The sequence below is a fragment of the Chiloscyllium punctatum genome, chromosome 39, assembly GCF_047496795.1.
Source record: "Chiloscyllium punctatum isolate Juve2018m chromosome 39, sChiPun1.3, whole genome shotgun sequence".
Classification (NCBI taxonomy): Eukaryota; Metazoa; Chordata; class Chondrichthyes; order Orectolobiformes; family Hemiscylliidae; genus Chiloscyllium; species Chiloscyllium punctatum.
In genome coordinates, this window is record NC_092777.1 from 46,810,828 (window position 1) to 46,830,557 (window position 19,730).

General features: G+C 39.4%; 1 protein-coding gene across 2 annotated transcripts in view; it reads right to left on the reverse strand.

The window, feature by feature from the left end:
* The window catches only part of ccdc40 (coiled-coil domain 40 molecular ruler complex subunit), a 95,364-nt gene that overhangs the window by 65,034 nt on the left and 10,600 nt on the right, over positions 1-19,730 (reverse strand). The window contains exons 4-8 of one of the 2 annotated variants that reach the window (XM_072558613.1): positions 17,654-17,731; positions 16,242-16,340; positions 11,271-11,348; positions 8,985-9,086; positions 5,514-5,649 (exon numbers count right to left, since the gene is read on the reverse strand). In XM_072558613.1, the coding sequence (XP_072414714.1) occupies positions 5,514-5,649; positions 8,985-9,086; positions 11,271-11,348; positions 16,242-16,340; positions 17,654-17,731 (493 nt within the window). The remainder of the gene's footprint in view (positions 1-5,513; positions 5,650-8,984; positions 9,087-11,270; positions 11,349-16,241; positions 16,341-17,653; positions 17,732-19,730) is intronic. The other variant, XM_072558614.1, reaches the window with a different exon arrangement.

The following is a 19,730-nucleotide window of genomic DNA, read 5'->3' on the forward strand; positions in this document are numbered from 1 at the left end:
AGTACAGGAGTTGGGAGGTCAGGTTGTGGCTGTACAGGACATTGGTTAGGCCACAGTTGGAATATTGCGTGCAATTCTGGTCTCCGATTGGAAAGATGTTGTGAAACTCGAAAGGGTTCAGAAAAACTTTACAAGGATGTTGCCAGGGTTGGAGGATTTGAGCTATAGGGAAAGGGCTGGGGCTGTTTTCCCTGGAGGTCAGAGACTGAGGGGTGACCTTGTAGAGATTTACAAAATTATGAGGGGCATGGATAGGATAAATAGACAAAGTCCTTTCCCTGGGGAGGAGGAGTCCAGAACTAGAGGGCATAGTTTTAGGGTGAGAGGGGAAAGATGCAAAAGAGGTCTAAGGGGCAACTTTTTGACGCAGAGGATGGTACGTGTATGGAATGAGCTACCAGAGGAAGTGGTGAAGGATGGTACAATTGCAACATTTAAAACCCATTTGGACAGGTATATGATTAGGAAAGCTTTGGAGGGATATGGGCCAGGTGCTGGCAGGTGGGACTAATTAGGTTGGGATATCTGTTTGGCATGGATGGATTGGACTGAAGGGTCTGTTTCCATGCTGTACATCTCTATGATTGTATGATTACTGCTCAGAAGGACGAATCAAGTTCAGAAGATTCTGAATTGGACATTCCTCAAATCAAATTGGACAATGAGGAAGCCGTTAAAAATTGGGATAAATTATTGAGGAAATCAAAATGACCTGAAAGAGTTATTACTATCACAAGGGGAGATATACTGAAATAAACTGGGAAGTACTAACCTAATTGTGCATGATGTAGATATAGGAGATGCCGTTCTGATTAAGCAACATCCTTATAGGCATATTCCTCTAAAGTTGGCACAAATACAGTAGGAGATAGAGTGCATGCTCCAAGATGGCATAATCAAAGTGAGTTACAATGACTGGAGCTCACCCATAGTCATGGTGCCAAAGCCAGATAGCACCCAATGGTTATGTGTGGACTATCGCAAAGTCAATGCTGTTACAAAAACTGATGCATATTGAATTCCATGGTTGGAGGACTGTGTTGAAAAAGTAGTATAAGCAACTTACATTTCTAAGTTGGACTTGTTCAGAGGCTCCTGGCAAGTATCTCTGTCAGAAAGAGCAAAAGTAATTTCGGCTTTCATAATGCCAAATGAACTATATCAGTTCAAAGTCATGCCATTTGGTATGCAAAATGCTCCAGCCACATTTCAGAGCATGACTAATGAAAACTTGTCGGATTACCCAACTGTGTGGTGTATATTGATGACCTGGTGATTTTTAGTCACTCATGGAAGGAACATTTACAGCATTTATTGGACTTGTTCGATTGACTTTGGAAGGTAGGCTTGGTGGTAAACCTAGCTAAAATTGAATTTGCCAAAGCCCAAGTAACTTTCCTGGACCATGTTATCGTACATGGACAAATGGCTCCAAGGGATGTGAAAACACAAGTAATTGGGGAATTTCCCACAACGTCAATGAAAAAAACAGTAATGCACTTCCTGGGATTGAGTGGATGTTACTCAAAGTTTGTGTCGAACCTTAGCAGTGTAACTGCTCCACTCACCGAATTGTTAAAAAAGGTCAGGAAGTTTCAGTGGACAACGGACTGTCAAAAGGCATTTGATTACCTAAAAACTGTTAACCACTGCCCCAGTGTTAGCCACACCTGATTACGCAAAGTCTTTCAAGGTGGCTATTGATGCCAGTGCGGTGCTCCTGCAGGAGGATGACAAGGGAATAGAAAGACCCGTCAGGTATTTTTCCAGAAAGTTGAACACTCTTCAACAGAAATATTCAATGGTGGAGAAAGAGACTTTAAGCTTGATGTTGGCATTGTAAGTTTCAGAGTTTATATCACCAGCAATGCATCTGAGACAATCGTATACACTGATCATAACCCATTGACATTTGTGGAAAAGATTTAAGAACAAAAGTGTCAGACTGTTTAGATGGACCTTGTGTGGCGGCCATTCAATTTGACAATTGTGCATGTGGCAGGTCGCGAAAATGTGGTTGCCGATGCACTATCGAGACGCAAATGAGATACGTGGGCATTCGGTGGCAGGAGTACCACGGCCTAAATTTGCATGTGGTTGTGCATGTTTGCATGTGTGTAATTAGTATAGAGTATATGTGTATTTCAGCTACTAACCGGGTCTTTGAAGGGTTTTAAAAATGAAGCCATCTTTTGGTACTGATGGCTCTTTTTTTTAAGGGGTGAGGTATCACAAAGCTTTTCTTTTTTCTAAAAGCTGTTCTTTTTCTCAAGGATACAATGTCCTTGGTTTTTGTTTAGAGGGGTAATAAACTGCTCTCAGTGCCAATTAGACTGCTTTTGTCCAGAGATTAAAGGGTATTGAGGGGCCTTTTTGTTTATATGTAAACAGATGAGACTTCAGGCCAACGTGGTCATGTTTTAGAAATGACCTGTATAATGAAAGGGGAGTGGTCAGCTCTCTAGCTGAGTAGTTTAGTTCTGTCCAGAATAGGTTGGGAGTTCAACAGGAACTGTGTGGAAACAAATTTTCTCTCTTTCTGCCCTTCTAACTTCGACCTGTGAGCGGCTGTTCCATTTTTTAACAGTGTTTCAAGTGGGTTTGCTTATTGGGACTGTTGTTATATTCAGAACAGCATAATTAAGTCTAGTTTGGATAGACTCAGTTCTGTAGGGGTTTCCTACTCTGTTCTTTGTGTTTCATTGTGTAATCTCATGAATACATTTTTATCTATTTTTAAAACCCAGTCGTCAACCTAGCTACCTCACTCTGCATAATTTTCACTGTAAACTTACCGAAACAAATTACAAAGTTATGGTCTGAGCGCCTGCTTAAGAATGTTTTGAGTGGTCTGGCCTAGTCCATAACATAGAATTCTATTAGATTGACAAGAATGGTTCCAGGGATAAGGGATTCAGTTGCATGAATAATTTGGAAAGCCTGGTGTTGTTGTCCTTAGAGAAGACAAGGTCAAGAGGATTTTTTACTGAAGTTTTCAAAGTCAGGATGGTTACTTGCAACATATATTAATGATTTAGATGAGGGAACTAGATATCATATCTCCAAATCTGCAGATGACATTAAACTGGGTGGGTAAATGAGCAGTGAGAAGGATGCAGAGATGCTTCAGTGTGATTTGGACAAGTTGAGTGATTGAGCTAATGCATGGCAGATAGAATATAATGTGAATAAATGTGAGGTTATCCACTTCGGTAGGTAAAAAAAGGAAGGCATATTATTATCTGAATGGTGATAGATTGGGAAAGGGAACAATGGGATCTGGGTGCCCTGATGTTGAAAGTAAGTATGGGGTGAAGAAGATGGTGAAGCAGGCAAATTGTAATTTGGCCTTCATTGCGAGAGAATTTGAGTACAGGAGCAGGGATGTCTCGAATTATAGAGCTTTGGTGAGATCACACCCAAGTACTGTGTACAGTTTTGGCCTCCTTATCCGAAGAAGCATTTTCTAATTATGAAGGAAATGGAACGAAGGTTTATCACACTGAATAATGGCAGGACTGATGTGCTAAAAGAGACTGGATTAATTATTACTATATTCACTGGAGTTTAAAAGAATGAAGGGGGATCTCATAGAAACCCATAAACTTTGAACAGGACTGGACAGGATAAATGTAAGATGTTCCTGATGGTTGGTAAGTCCAGGTTGAGGAAACATAGTTTAAGAATATGGAGTAGGTTATTTAGGTCGGATATGAAGAGAAAGTTCTTCACCTAGCGAGTGCTGAACCTGTGGAATTCTCTGCCACAAGAAGTCGTTAAGGACAAAATATTGAATGCTTTCAAGAAGCAGTTACACATACCTGTAGTTCTTAAGGATAAAATGACCAAAGGGTATGGACACCAAATCTGGAGCCCCCTTTATGTCAAACAACATATAGGGTAGATAAAGCAACTAAGAAATGCTTATCAGACACTGAGAATTCACTATTGCTAGAGGACAATTTAAAACACAAGAAGGAAATCAAAAAGGAAATAAGGAAAGCAAATTGAAAACATGAAAGCATACTAGTAGTAAAATCAAGGAGAATTCAAACATGCGTTTTTCAATAAATTCAGATTAAGACAATAACTAAGGAAAATGTAGGGCCCTTAAGAGAAGGAAAAGGTAACCTATGTGTAGAGGTAGAAGATGGAATTATCATTCTGAATAAATACTTTGTCTCTCTTCACAAAACAGGTAGATACTGAAGGCAAGTAGTTATATAGGAGTGTGAAATATTAAATGTGATAAACGTAGTGAGATAAGAAGCATTAAAAGGATTATCATCCTTGAAAGTGGAGAGAACATCAGGGCCACATGAAATGTACTACATGGCTGTTAAAAGAAGCCAAGGAGAACATTTTAGATGCTTTAATCATTAATTTCCAATCCTTACCAAATGCAAGTGTGGTCCTACAAGACTGGAGGACAACTAACGTTGTATCTTTGTTTAAAAATAGAGTGACAGATAAACCAAATAATTATGGGCCAGCCAAACCTTGGGAATGAATAGATTATTGGAATCAATTCTCATAGAAAGGATAAACCATCATTTAAGAGGACACTGCTTGGATTTTGGCAATGTTTTTGATAAAGTTCTGTATGGCAAACTGGTTTTTAAAAATTGCCCATAAGATTGAGGGGTCACAGCAAGTTAGATATAAAAGTGGCTCAATGGCAGGAAAGAAAGGATTAAGGTTAACTTGGAGAAATATGAGGTGATGCATTTTGGGGGTTTTTACAAAGTAAAGAAATATAAAATAAAAGGAAAGTACTGAGAGGTGCAGTGAGAAGTGAGGGACCTTGGACTGCATGTCCACAGATCTCTGAAGGTAACTGAATAAGTTTCTAAGTGGGTTAAGAATGGAATGCCTTCCTTAATTAGCCAAGATATAGAATGTAAAAGCAATAAGACTTTGCTGGAACTACATAAAATACTCATTAGACCATAACTTGAGTATTGCTTGCAGTTCTAGTTACCTCATTACAGAAAAGATATAATTGCATCTAAGAGGATATTTATAAGGATGTGGACTGGCCTGGAAAATTGCAGCTGTGAGGAAATACTGAATGGGCGTTGTTGTTTCCTTGGAAGAAAGCACACTGCAGAGAGACCTAATTAAGGTTACTCGGTTGTGAGGAGCATGGATAGAGTAGATGGGAAGGACTTATTTCTCTTAGTGGACAGATCAATGACTAGGTGTTAGAGACTTAGAAATATTGGTTGAAGGAGTACAGGGAGATGAGGAAGAGTTTTTTTTCATTCAGAGTGTGGCAGGTGTCTGAAAGCAGGTGGAAAAAAAGAACAGTATAGAAACGCTCATCTCATTTAAAAAGTCCCTGGATATGCACATGGAGATCCACAACCTCCAAAGATAAGGGCCAAGTACTGGAAAATGGAATTCGACTGGGTGGCTCATTTTACTGTCAGCATAGAGATGATGGACAGAGGTGACCTTCTTCTACGTTATAACAATTCTTTGATTATTTATGTTAATTTTTAGGGATTTACCAAAATTCAGTTGCTCTGTTCTAGAAATTTCTTGTGTACTGTTTTGTGTGGATGGATGGCTCTTCTCAGATTTCAGTTTTTGCGAGTCACCAGGTTCAGCTGGAGATTCTGGTAATACAGCGTCATCTGACATTATCTGTGAACATTACAAGATTAAACATAAAATCAGCCTCATTGTAATAATTATATAATTAGTAAGGAAGAATAATGCTTTAACAGGTTACATTTTTTTGTCTGTCCTATTCATAGGTCAAAAATTATTTTAGCAATAATTTTAGTGTCATTTTAGCCTTTATCCACTACTTTAACAGTAATGCATACCCTGGGGAAATCATTTAAAAATAATTGTTGATTTTTTTTTCAAAAACACTTCCCTAACATTTAATATTACAGAATTATTGTAAAACCACACATAAAATCATAATAAACATTACTTAGTGCTTCCTCTGGTACATGTTCAGCCAATTCTGAAGTATGAATGCAAATCCACAATCTATTTTTTCAGCAACCGACATTTTTGGCACTTTTCTGTATTCTAAAGAGTTTGCTAACACTGAGATTAGGATTCCTGACTAACAAGTTTCAAGCTTTCATGGGATTTCAAGAAGATTTTAAAAATTACTCAAGGAATTAGAAGGAGACTCCTTTGTCTATTTTGTGGGCAATTTATTCTAGTGGACGTAATAGAATAAATGTTCTCCTGCTGCATGACTTTCCCTTGTCCTGAGTTCTCTATGATCCTGGGACTCAGGGGAAGAGATGCACTTTCTGCAGCAGCCACAACCTGCTCCATCATGCTGCAGACTGCAAGAGCTGCTGACCTCTGATTCTCCAACAGCTCTTACTGATCAGGACTTCAGTTTTCAGGATTTCAGTTGGAGGCCCAAAGTAGTCTCGCCAAAGCATGATTAGCACATGGTTTGGCAGGACATACCATAAAAGGCAGGGTGGGATCTCTCCCTGGCTCTTGAGCCAGCAGATGCATTCTTGTTACCACAACAAGATTCCATCCATGGGCACTATGCAGTTATCAAGAGCAGGCACTGCAGCTTTTTCTTTGGAATATTAAACTTATAGATTTCAATTACAACAACTGTCTCCAGAATAAAAATGTCTACACCATTAAATATAAATATATTTATCAATCTATATGTTCAACCAATTCTGGTGAAGTGGGACTTTGCACTTCTAAAGCTGGATCTTCAAGATCTGCTTCTTGAGTTGCATATATACAACAGATTTTTGTTGCTTTACTTTGATACCATGCTAGTTGATAACCCACAATTGATGGCTTGTTTCAACTGTGAAACTCTTTGGTTTCTGCGTGCTATTTTGTACCACAGCTTCCTCTCATGTCAGAAAGTAATCAACATTAACTTCGTGCTGCGCTTGACCTTTCTGAAAATGAGATTCCAAAGCCAAAGCTTTCTAGTCTGGGACACAGTCCCAGATCTTCCAATTAGGGTCGTTAATCTGATTTCTGACTCTGATTAGACGAAAAAAAATACACAGTTACCTTTGGAGGAATTCATTGTGCAATTGTGAAGGTTAGACACATTCCCTGCTGAAGTAGTTTAATCTAGGTCAGAAGCCTATACAGCTGAGTGAATTGGTATTGAAACTGTGCCTCTTTTTGACGCTAGCTACTGTATTCTAAGATGCAAAAATCCTGAAAGCACTTTGACATATTAAATAAGGTAAGTGTCTAAGGTAAGTAGGAAGTTGGAGTAAATTTGCAAGTGTATGAGAGGTTAGCATTGCAGGCAGGCAAGGGGATACAGTGGCAGATTTGTGAGGTTTAAGACAGCCAGGTGGATGAGGGTAATGCAGCAGGCATGTGCTGTGGTGGGGGAGTTGGAGGTTGTTGTGGTGCAGGGGTGGGGTCCTGGAATCAGCAGGAGGTCGCAGGGGGACGACGTGAGAAACGGCAGATCAATTCTTTGTCAGAGCAGGATTTGAGGTGGGATGGGGGGTCAAACAATGGCATCACTGGCTAGCCAATATTTATTGCTGAAAATGTGTTGCTGGAAAAGCACAGCAGGTCAGGCAGCATCCAAGGAACAGGAGAATCGACGTTTCAGGCATGAGCCCTTCTTCAGGAATCCTGAATTCGAGTTCATGCCCGAAACGTCGATTCTCCTGTTCCTTGGATGCTGCCTGACCTGCTGCGCTTTTCCAGCAACACATTTTCAGCTCTGATCTCGAGCAGTCCTCACTTTCTCCTAGCCAATATTTATTGCCCATCGCTAGTTGCCCTTGAGAAGGTGGTGATGAGCTGACTTCTTAACCACTGGCAGACCATGTCCTTCTGGTAGACCCACAATGCAATTAGGGAGGAAAGTCAATTACAATCAATTGTCCATAGAAAGATTTTTAAAAATTGCTGAATTGGCCAATGATGCCCACATCCCACAAAAAAAGGATAAAGTCCAAGAAGCTTCAGGGGTGCTTCACTATTTTAACTTTGGCAGAAACCCCATTTACACATGTCTATCACACTTCAAATAAATTTACATTAGCAGAAGAAGATCAAGTCTGAGAAACTTCCAGAAAAAAATCAAAATACCATTCAATAGTACAAGGCTGTTGTATATTCACATTCTAAACTGCAATGTACATATTCAATATCCCTATAAATCCCCATACAGGCCATGGTAACTGTTCCATTGACACAAAGAAAAATTTAATTTACAATTTAAAGTTATAGAAGGAATAGAAAACTCTTACAGTTGTCTAATACAATAAGTATAAAGATAAGATTTAAGGAATTTGCAAATGCCACTCCCAGTTATACTGTAATGTAACAATGACATCAGAGTCATGTGAGGAAGATTCTGCTGGAAGGTTGAAACTACAGTAACTTAGGGCAGAGATCTCTGCAGCAAGAGAATCATGTATGGATTATAATTAAGTACTCTTTGAAGAAACACCTTAAGGTCTGGACTGTGCTTACCTAAACACATGAAACAATAAGTTCCACTAATTTTTCCTACATTTTGACTGAAGGAACTGTATACTTTTGGGACAAAGTTCTAAAGATAACAGCAACAATTTACCCTTTGTTCAAGTGACCATTCTGGACAAATAAGGCATCAGCTTACAAAATGATTCCTAGGCTGGAATAAGACTGTGACAGAAGGTAAGGAAGCAAGTACTCAAGATTGAACATGATTCCACGCTCAGCTAAAATTTAAGCACATACATTTTTCAGTAGAACGTACTGGGGATAATGATCAAAAGTGGGAATTGTGTTCAACTAGTTGCCTTTCTACACCAATAGCAATGAATTCAATCACAGTTCACCTAGTACTGCATTATAGCTTCAGAACGGCTTTGCTGGTATTTACCAGTCTCAATAACCCTTGGTAATCAAGTGGGCCTTGAAGATAGGAAGACAAAAATATTCTAATATTAAATGTTTCAAATTATAATTTACATAAAAAATGTAAAGTTGCTGAAAAATACATTTACCATATTTGTATCTGATTCCCATGTATCTTCAACTACTTCAAGTGATTTCGAAGGTTCTGAAGTGGGTGCCCTATCTCCTTGCTCCGCAACATCAGCTTCTGCCTGATTTCCATGAAAATAAAAAAAACTGGCAAATTGTGCTAGAGTTGCCCAGATAAGTAATACCTTAAACCTGTATTGTTTTTATTTGTAATGAGTATTCCATTTTCTACTAAGTTCCACTTTCATAACACCTTGAACAAAATAAAACATCAGGAAAGATTTCACAAGGTTCATAAAAAAACTGGAGATCAAACAGCATTAGGTATAATGACCAAGGCAAAATTCAACAGGAAGGTTTTAAGGATTCAAATGAAAGAAGTGAAACAATAAGACACAGAATGTTGCAAGACAATTTCAGGTTTGGAATCAAAAACACTGAAGTTCCATCTCTAATTATCAGCCAAGGTAAAGGGAATACAAAGGAGGCTGCAGTCATAAAAGCAGAGGACATGTATTGAACTGTATGATGAAGACATTTTGAAAAGGTACACAGGGCAGTACCACAAAGCACTTGTATATTCGGGAAACAACTATGAAAATGGTAAGTTTGGGATTGGAACAGTCTTTTTTAAAACAGAGTGACAGAAAATTGGTATAGTTCTGTAGCTTCTGTAAATAATGCCAAACCAATGGAACAAAGATGAATTATATCTCTGTCCAATTAGAATTAGCTGTCTTTTATTGAAATCACTCGTGGGATGTGGGCATCGCTGGTTGGCCAGCATTCATTCCCTGTCCCGAAATGCCCTTGCGAAGGTGGTGATAAGCTGACTTTTGAACCACTGCAATCCACATGCTTTAGGTTGGCCCACAATTCTCTTAGGGAGGGAATTTCTGGGACTTTGACCTACCGGCACTGAAGGAGCAGTGATATATTCCCCAGTCAGGATAGTGAGCACTTGGAGGGAAACTTGAGGTGGTGGTGTTCTCCTGTATCTGCCCTTGTCTTTCTAAAGAGAAGTGGTCATGAGTTTCGAATGTGTTGTCTGAGGATCTTTGGTAAATTCCTGGAGTGTATCTTGTAGACAGTACACAATGCTGCTGCTAAGCGTCATTGGTGGAGGGAGTAAATGCTAGTGGATATGGTGCCAATCAAGCCTTTCAACCACCAGATAATGCTATCCTTGATTTACTACTACACCCAATATTTCCAGTTAGACCAGAGAGGATGGTAGAAATACGTTTTTTAAACATTTTAATCCTTAGAGATAAGGAGCATTGAGTTAAGGGGGAGGTCATATAGCCTCTCAGACCTGTTTCACCACCATTCAGTGAGTTCATAGTTGAATTGCAATCTAACTCAAAAATTTGAGTTACGCCAAATAACTCAATTTTTTTGCCCCATTTTAACAAACATATAAATCCTATATTTACAATTAACAACTGATATGACATCAATTTGACATTGAGAAAGAGAGTTTTAAATTTCTACCAGCCCTTAAGTGCATCAATTTTTCTTAATTTAGTTCCTGAAAGATCTAACTTGAAATTTTGACCTTTAATTCCAGAACTCCCAGTGGCCATAGTTCCATTCTATTTATTTCCCCTAACATTCGGGAAATTTTGATAAATGTCAGGATACACAAATTTCTTTGCTTAAGTTTTGGAATCCAGGTATTACTTTGGTCGCACTATAGCACGCATCCTTCATGGGCAATATATATATCAAAGGTTTGCCCACAATTGAATACAATTCACACACTCCCTGCTATACACAGATCTGCTACAATGGACCCACATATTCACGAGGTTGGCCAGGCTTGACTTTCTTTTCTCTGTTGACAGTCTGAAGGATCATACGGTCCTTTGCAATAGATAGGGGATTTTATTATAACAGTATCTGTATTTACTTTGTTATCTGTGGGAGGTACATATTCATTGGAATAACAGGAATCTGGTTGACTGACTCTAGTTTTCTAGCACAGAACCATCTATTTGGCTTTTGATTATTTTCCTTAGCTGTTCATGGGAATTTAAGAATCTTTATACTTAACCCCACAAATCTCTTTACTTCTCCAGTTTTGCAGTTTTCACCATTTAGTAAGTATATTTATTTTCAGGTTCAAAGTGGATGATGTCAGGTTGCTTACATCGAAATTCATTTGCCACGGGTTTACCTATTCACTCAGGCTCTCAGTATTTCTTTATACTTTTCTGCTTCCATTTACATTGCATAAAATTTCCTGAATTATAACCCACATAACAATAAAATATTAAACATTCAAAAAATTAAGACATTCTTACATCTTCATCCACTTCTGGTGATATAGTAATTTCTGAAGTGAGAGTCAAACCTCCTTGCTCAGCCATATCAGCTTCTCCCTGATTTGCAAGAACAGGAAAATAATCATCAGATGATTGTTCCAAGGTTGCCCAAACAAATAAAAATTTACACAGTAATGCATGCCTCCATCTGAAAGCTCAGAAACAGAAGAATCAAAAGAATCACAAAAAAGCTTGCTTGTGAAGGAGATATCTTGGGGGTGGGGAGGGGGGTAAGTAATGGTAAAGATTTTAAATAACATGAAAAACAAGCTGTGAATCCATAATCCACACATAATACTTCCCTTATAAGGTATTGGTAATTATCATATGTGGTTGTTGCTTAATTTCCTACGGTCATGATGAAATGAGACAGGCACCATTGCTTGTCCTCAAGAGCCAAGCACACACATAACAGCAGACCACAGGGATGCATAATAATGGAGCAGAGTTCCTTCTGCGCTGAATGTGTAATTGCCTCAACAGTTTTGGTAGCTCCTGACTATATGCATACTTGACTGTTCCTAATATCTTTCCATTGATGGGTAGCAGGAATTACAGTAATGGTAATGCAGTCTGGCAAACACGGTTGCCTCTGACACAACCTCTCGAAATTTTAGCAGCACTTAAGTAAAGTCCATTATAATTATAAAGAAGACAGTTTAAGATATCAGCTTGGAAAAATGCATAACTCAGAGACAGGAAGGAGGGCTGACTTTAAAAGCAGCTCTCGATTTAAGCATCTGAGTACATGCAAGCATTGCTTCTCATAGTGTTGTGGCAGAAATAACTGCAGCAAAATTCAATGTTAAATTCTGCTTTGCTTTGGGCCTCCTTTTTCCAAAAAAAAATCCACTTTTGTAGCAACTTGAACAAGGCAAAACAAAATAAAACATCACATGGTTAAAAATTAACTGGATATCAAGCAGTATGAACTATGGTGACTAAAGACAAAATTCAAAAGGTAGTTTTTAAGCATGCAACTGAAGAAATCAAAAGACATTGCAAGATATCAGGGTTTAAGGAAACTATTTCAGGATTGGAATCAAAAGGGCTAAGGCTCTGACTCTAATTATGAGCCAAGGAAGCAAAGACGCAAAAGAGTTTAGAATTATAAAAGGAAGAGGATACGTGCTGAAATGTAGAACTAAATCAGGTTGAAAAGATACATAGTAGCAATAGGAATAATAGAAACATAGGAATAGGAGAAGATAAAAGATGTGCAGGTTAAATGTATTGGCTGTGCTAAATCACCCATAGGGTCCAGGGATGTGCAGATGATGTGGATTAGCTATGGGCAATGCAGGGTTACAGGGATGGATCGGGGGCATGGTGGTTCTGGGTAGGATGTTCTTCAGTGGGTTGGTATGGACCCAATGGGCTGAATGGCCTACTTCGACACTGTAGGAACTCTAGGATTCTATGGTTTGGCTGATGTCTACACCATCCAATAAGATAATGGCTGATCTGGTTGTGGTCTCTGCTACGCTTTCCCGTCTGCATGCCATAATTCCCTGTCTATCAAAAATATATATAACTCAACCGTGAATAAATTTGAAGACCCAGCCTCCACTATCTTGTGAGAAAAATAATTCTATATACTAACATACTAGAAGAAAAAAAATCATTTGTGTCTTCAAAAGAAGATCTTTTAAATTATGTGTCCCGGTTATATTCTCCCCCAAGAATGGAAATATCCTTCTCATATCTACCCTATCCAGTGCCCTCTCCGAATTAAGATTAGATTAGATTAGATTAAATTACTTACAGTGTGGAAACAACAAGTCCACACCGACCCTCCGAAGAGAAACCCACCCATACCCATTCCACTACATTTACCCCTTCAGCTAAAACTACGGGCAATTTAGCATGGCCAATTCACCTAACCTGCACATCTTTGGACTGTGGGAGGAAACTGGAGCACCTGGAGAAAACCCACGCAGACACGGGGAGAATGTGCAAACTCCACGTAGATAGTTGCCCAAGCTGGGAATTGAATCCGGGTCTCTGGCGCTGTGAGGTAGCAGTAAAAATCACTGTGCCATCGTGCCACCCCTATTATATGTTTAGATAAAATTGCCTGTAATGTTTTGAAATTCCAATGACTAAGGACCAGACTTGTTCAATCTTTCTTCATAAGGTAATCCTTTTATCCCAGAAATGAGTCAAGTGAACCTTCTCTAAACTGTCTGTAAAGCAATTATATCTTTTTTTCCAAATAAGAAGAGCAAAACAGGAGATTATGGACCTCCTGCCTTTTCTATTTCTTATCTCTACCAAGCTAATTCTCTATCTTTGTTGTTCAGGGTTAGGTTCATCTCTCAGTACTAAACATGCCAGGCTGGGTGGGTTAGCCATAGGAAATGCAGGGTTACAGGAATAGGGTAGGATGTGTGCGTCTGGGAGTGATGCTGTTTGGAAGGTCAGTGTGGACTCGATATGTCGAATGGCCTGCTTCTATAAGGTAGGAATTCAATGATTCATGTCACAATATCAGTTACCTTTCAACTACATCTCTGAAATGCTTGTCAGATTATACACATTTATCTTCATTCTTTTATTTACAAATGCTGCGTGTAGTTAAATACAGGACCTTAAATTTGGTTTTTAAACCATATTTGCAATTTCTGTTCTTGTCTGCAAATGCGCTTTTACATTTGCATTTTCTGACCCTACCTGTCACATTCAGATAATCATAACCCAAACACTGCCTTGCTCTAATGCTTTGTTGTTTCCCTCGACCAGTTCTTAAAAAATCATATGTGGAAGTGGATGTCGCTGGTTGGCCAGCACTTATTTCCCATCCCTCATTTTCTTCAGTAGATGGTGGAGAGCTACCTTCTTGAATCACTGCTGTCAGTGTGTCATAGATAGATCCTACTGTTAGGGAGGGAATTCCAGGAACAGATACTGTGTCCCAGATACAGTGAAGGATTGGCAATATATTTCCAAGTCAGGATAGTGAGTAGCTGGGTGGGGGGGGAATTACAGGTGAGACATTCCCATATATCTGCTGCCCTTGTTCTTCTAGAGGGAAGTAGTCATGGGTTTAGAAAGTGTTGTATGGGGATCTTTGGTAAATTTTTGCAGTGCATCTTGCAGATTCCACAATGCTGCTATGGCGCATTGGTGGTAGAGGGAGTGATTGTTAATCTATTGTGTTGCTTTGTCCTGAATGGTTCTTCAGTATTGTTTGAGGTGCACTCATCCAGTCAAGTGGAGAGTATTCCATCACACTGCTGACTTGTGCCTTGTAGATGGTGAACAGGATATGGAGTGTCAGTAGATGAGTTACTCGCTGTAGTATTCATAACCTCTAATCTGCTCATGCAGCCATTGTATTTATATGGCGCATCCAGTTGAATTTCTGGTCAATGGTGACCTGTGGAATATTAATACTGGGGATTCAATGATGGTAATACCATTGAATGTTAAAAGGTAGTGGTTTGATTATCTCTAATTGCAGGTAGCTATTGCTTGGCATTTGATGGGGTGTCAACGTTACGTGCCGCTTTTCAGCCAAAACATGAATATCGTCCTGATATTGTTGCATTTGAACATGGACTGCTTCAGTATCTGAGGAGTTACGTTTAGTGTTGAATATTGTTCACTAACGATTGCACATTCTTACTTCTGACATTATGATGGAGGGGAGGTCACTGATAAAGCAGCTAAAGATAGTTGGCATGAGGACACTTTGCTGAGGAACTCCTGCAGAGATGACCTGCAGTTGACATGGCTGGCATCAAACAACCACAATCACCTTCCTATGTACTAGATTTGCCTCCAGTCAGTGGTGAGTTTTCCTGATTTCTCCTTAATTCAAGTTTTGCCAGGGGTCCTTGATGCCACACTCTGTCAAATGTGGCCTTGATGTCAAGGCCAGTCAATCAACTCACCTCTGGAATTCAGCTCTTTTGTCCATGTATGAACCAATGCTGTAATGAGGTCAGGAGATGAATGACCCTGGTAGAACCCAAATTGTGCATCAGTAAGCAGGTTGTTGCGAAACAGCAATGTTGATGACACCTTCTATCATTCTACTGATGACTGAGAGTTAACTTAATAGGCAGGTTTAAATTTGTCCTACATTTCGGGGATGGAACATGCCTAGACAATCTTACACGTTGAGTGGTAGATGCTAGCGTTGTAGCTGGACTCGAACAACTTTGCTATTGGTGTGGCAGGTTCTGGAGCACAAATCTTCAGTACCATTGCCATAATATTGCCAAAACCCATCGACTTTGCAGTATCCAGTGCCTCCATCTGTTTCTTTGTATCAAGTAGAATGCATTAAATTGGCTGAAAACTGACATCTGTGATGGTGAGGACCATTTAAGGAGGCTAAGATGGATCATCCACTTGGCAACTCTGACTGAAGAATTTTGGGAATGCTTCAGCCATGTCTTTTGCTGGGCTTTTTCATCATTGAGGATGGGATATTTGTTGAGACTCCTCTTCTAATAGTTGTTTAGCAGCCTACTACCATTTTCAACTGGATATGGCAGGACTGCAGAGTTTAGATATGGCCTGTTGGTATGGGACTGCTTAGCTTTTAGTGAGCTTTGAGAAGATTTTTAGCTCAGGTTGAGGCTCTGGATGTAGGTTTGCTCGCTGAGCTGGAAGGTTCATTTTTAGATGTTTTATCACCATACGAGGTAACATCTTCAGTGAGCGTCCAGATGAAGCACTGCTCATGATTCCTACTTTCTATTTATATGTTTGGGTTTCTTTGGGGTTGTGATGTCATTTCCTGTTCTTTTCCTCAGGGGGTGGTAAATGGGGTCCAAGTCAATATGTTCGTTGATATAGTTCTGGTTGGAATGCCATTCTCTATCCCTAAATGCCCTTGAGAAGGTGGTGATAAGCTGACTTCTTGAACCACTGCAATCCACATGCTTTAAGTTGGCCCACAATTCTCTTAGGGAGGGAATTTCTGGGACTTTGACCTACCGGCACTGAAGGAGCAGTGATATATTCCCCAGTCAGGTTGGTGAGCACTTGGAGGGAAACTTGAGGTGGTGGTGTTCTCCTGTATCTGCCCTTGTCTTTCTAAAGAGAAGTGGTCATGAGTTTAGAATGTATTGTCTGAGGATCTTTGGTAAATTCCTGGAGTGCATCTTGTGGACAGTACACAATGCTGCTGCTAAGCGTCATTGGTGGAGGGAGTAAATGCTAGTGGATGTGGTGTCAATCAAGCCTTTCAACCACCAGATAATGCTATCCTTGATTTACTACTACACCCAATATTTCCAGTTAAACCAGAGAGGATGGTAGAAATACGTTTTTAAAAGTTTTAATCCTTAGCGATAAGGAGCATTGAGTTAAGGGGGAGGTCATATAGCCTCTCAGACCTGTTTCACCACCATTCAGTGAGATCATAGTTGAATTGCAATCTAAACAAAAAACTTTGAGTTACGCCAAGTAACCAATTTTTTTGCCCCATTTTAACAAAAAATATAAATCCTACATTTACAATTAACAACTGATATGACATCAATTTGACATTGAGAAAGAGAGTTTTAAATTTCTACCAGCCCTTAAGTTCATCAATTTTTCTTAATTTAGTTCCTGAAAGATCTAACTTGAAATTTTGACCTTTAGTTCCAGAACTCCCAGTGGCCATAGTTCCATTCTATTTATTTCCCCTAACATTCGGGAAATTTTGATGAATGTCAGGATACACAAATTTCTTTGCTTAAGTTTTGGAATCCAGGTATTACTTTGGTCGAACTACAGCACGCATCCTTCATGGGCAATATATATATCAAAGGTTTGCCCACAATTGAATACAATTCACACACTCCCTGAAATACACAGATCTGCTACAATGGACCCACATATTCACGAGGTTGGCCAGGCCTGACTTTCTTTTCTCTGTTGACAGTCTGAAGGATCATACGGTCCTTTGCAATAGATAGGGGATTTTATTATAACAGTATCTGTATTTACTTTGTTATCTGTGGGAGGTACATATTCATTGGAATAACAGGAATCTGGTTGACCTACTCTAGATGGGTGTCCAATCGTAGTTTTCTAGCACAGAAGCATCTATTTGGCTTTTGATTATTTTCCTTAGCTGTTCATGGGAATTTAAGAATCTTTATACTTAACCCCACAAATCTCTTTACTTCTCCATTATTTGCAGTTTTCACCATTTACTAAGTATATTTATTTTCAGGTTCAAAGTAGATGATGTCAGGTTGCTTACATCGAAATTCATTTGCCACGGGTTTACCTATTTACTTAGGCTCTCAGTATTTCTTTATACTTTTCTGCTTCCATTTACATTGCATAATATTTCCTGAATTATAACCCACATAACAATAAAATATTAAACATTCAAAAAATTAAGACATTCTTACATCTTCATCCACTTCTGGTGATATAGTAATTTCTGAAGTGAGAGTCAAACCTCCTTGCTCAGCCATATCAGCTTCTCCCTGATTTGCAAGAACAGGAAAATAATCATCAGATGATTGTTCCAAGGTTGCCCAAACAAATAAAAATTTACACAGTAATGCATGCCTCCATCTGAAAACTCAGAAACAGAAGAATCAAAAGAATCACAAAAAAGCTTGCTTGTGAAGGAGATATCTTGGGGGTGGGGAGGGGGGAAGTAATGGCAAAGATTTTAAATAACACGAAAAACAAGCTGTGAATCCACAATCCAATATAATACTTCCCTTATAAGGTATTGGTAATTATCATATGTGGTTGTTGCTTAATTTCCTACGGTCATGATGAAATGAGACAGGTACCATTGCTTGTCCTCAAGAAGCCAAGCACACACATAACAGCAGACCACAGGGATGCATAATAATGGAGCAGAATTCCTTCTGCGCTGAATGTGTAATTGCCTCAACAGTTTTGGTAGCTCCTGACTAGATGCATACTTGACTGTTCCTAATATCTTTCCATTGATGGGTAGCAGGAATTACAGTAATGGTAATGCAGTCTGGCAAACACAGTTGCCTCTGACACAACCTATAGAAATTTTAGCAGCACTTAAGTAAAGTCCATTATAATTATAAAGAAGACAGTTTAAGATATCAGCTTGGAAAAATGCATAACTCAGAGACAGGAAGGAGGGCTGACTTTAAAAGCAGCTCTCGATTTAAGCATCTGAGTACATGCAAGCATTGCTTCTCATAGTGTTGTGACAGAAATAACTGCAGCAAAATTCAATGTTAAATTCTGCTTTGCTTTGGGCCTCATTTTTCCAAAAAAAATCCACTTTTGTAGCAACTTGAACAAAACATCACACGGTTAAAAATTAACTGGATATCAAGCAGTATGAACTATGGTGACTAAGGACAAAATTCAAAAGGTAGTTTTTAAGTATGCAACTGAAGAAATCAAAAGACATTGCAAGATATCAGGGTTTAAGGAAACAATTTCAGGATTGGAATCAAAAGAGCTAAGGCTCTGACTCTAATTATGAGCCAAGGAAGCAAAGATGCAAAAGAGGTTAGAATCATCAAGGTAGAGGATACGTGCTGAAATGTAGAACTAAATCAGGTTGAAAAGATGCATAGTAGCAACAGGAATAATAGAAACATAGGAATAGGAGAAGATATAAAGATGTGCAGGTTAAATGCATTGGCCGTGCTAAATCACCCATAGGGTCCAGGGATGTGCAGACGATATGGATTAGCTATGGGCAATGCAGGGTTACAGGGATGGATCGGGGGCATGGTGGTTCTGGGGAGGATGTTCTTCAGTGGGTTGGTATGGACCCAATGGGCTGAATGGCCTACTTCGACACTGTAGGGACTCTAGGATTCTACGGTTTGGCTGATGTCTACACCATCCAATAAGATCATGGCTGATCTGGTTGTGGTCTCTGCTACACTTTCCCATCAGCATCCCATAATTCCCTGTCTATCAAAAGCCTGTCAAATGTGGCCTTGATGTCAAGGCCAGTCAATCAACTCACCTGTGGAATTCAGCTCTTTTGTCCATGTATGAACCAATGCTGTAATGAGGTCAGGAGATGAGTGACCCTGGCAGAACCCAAACTGTGCATCAGTAAGCAGGTTGTTGCGAAACAGCAATGTTGCCTCCATCTGTTTCTTTGCATCAAATAGAATGCATTAAATTGGCTGAAAACTGACATCTGTGATGGTGGGAACCATTTATGGAGACTAAGATGGATCATCCACTTAGCAACTCTGACTGAAGATGTTTGGCAATGCTTCAGCCATGTCTTTTGCTGGGCTTTTTCATCATTGAGGATGGGATATTTGTTGAGCCTCCTCTTCCATTAGTTGCTTAACAGCCTACCACCATTTTCAACTGGATATGGCAGGACTGCAGAGTTTAGATATGGCCTGTTGGTATGGGACTGCTTAGCTTTTAGTGAGCTTTGAGACGATTTTTAGCTCAGGTTGAGGCTCTAGATGTAGGTTTGCTCGCTGAGCTGGAAGGTTCGTTTTTAGA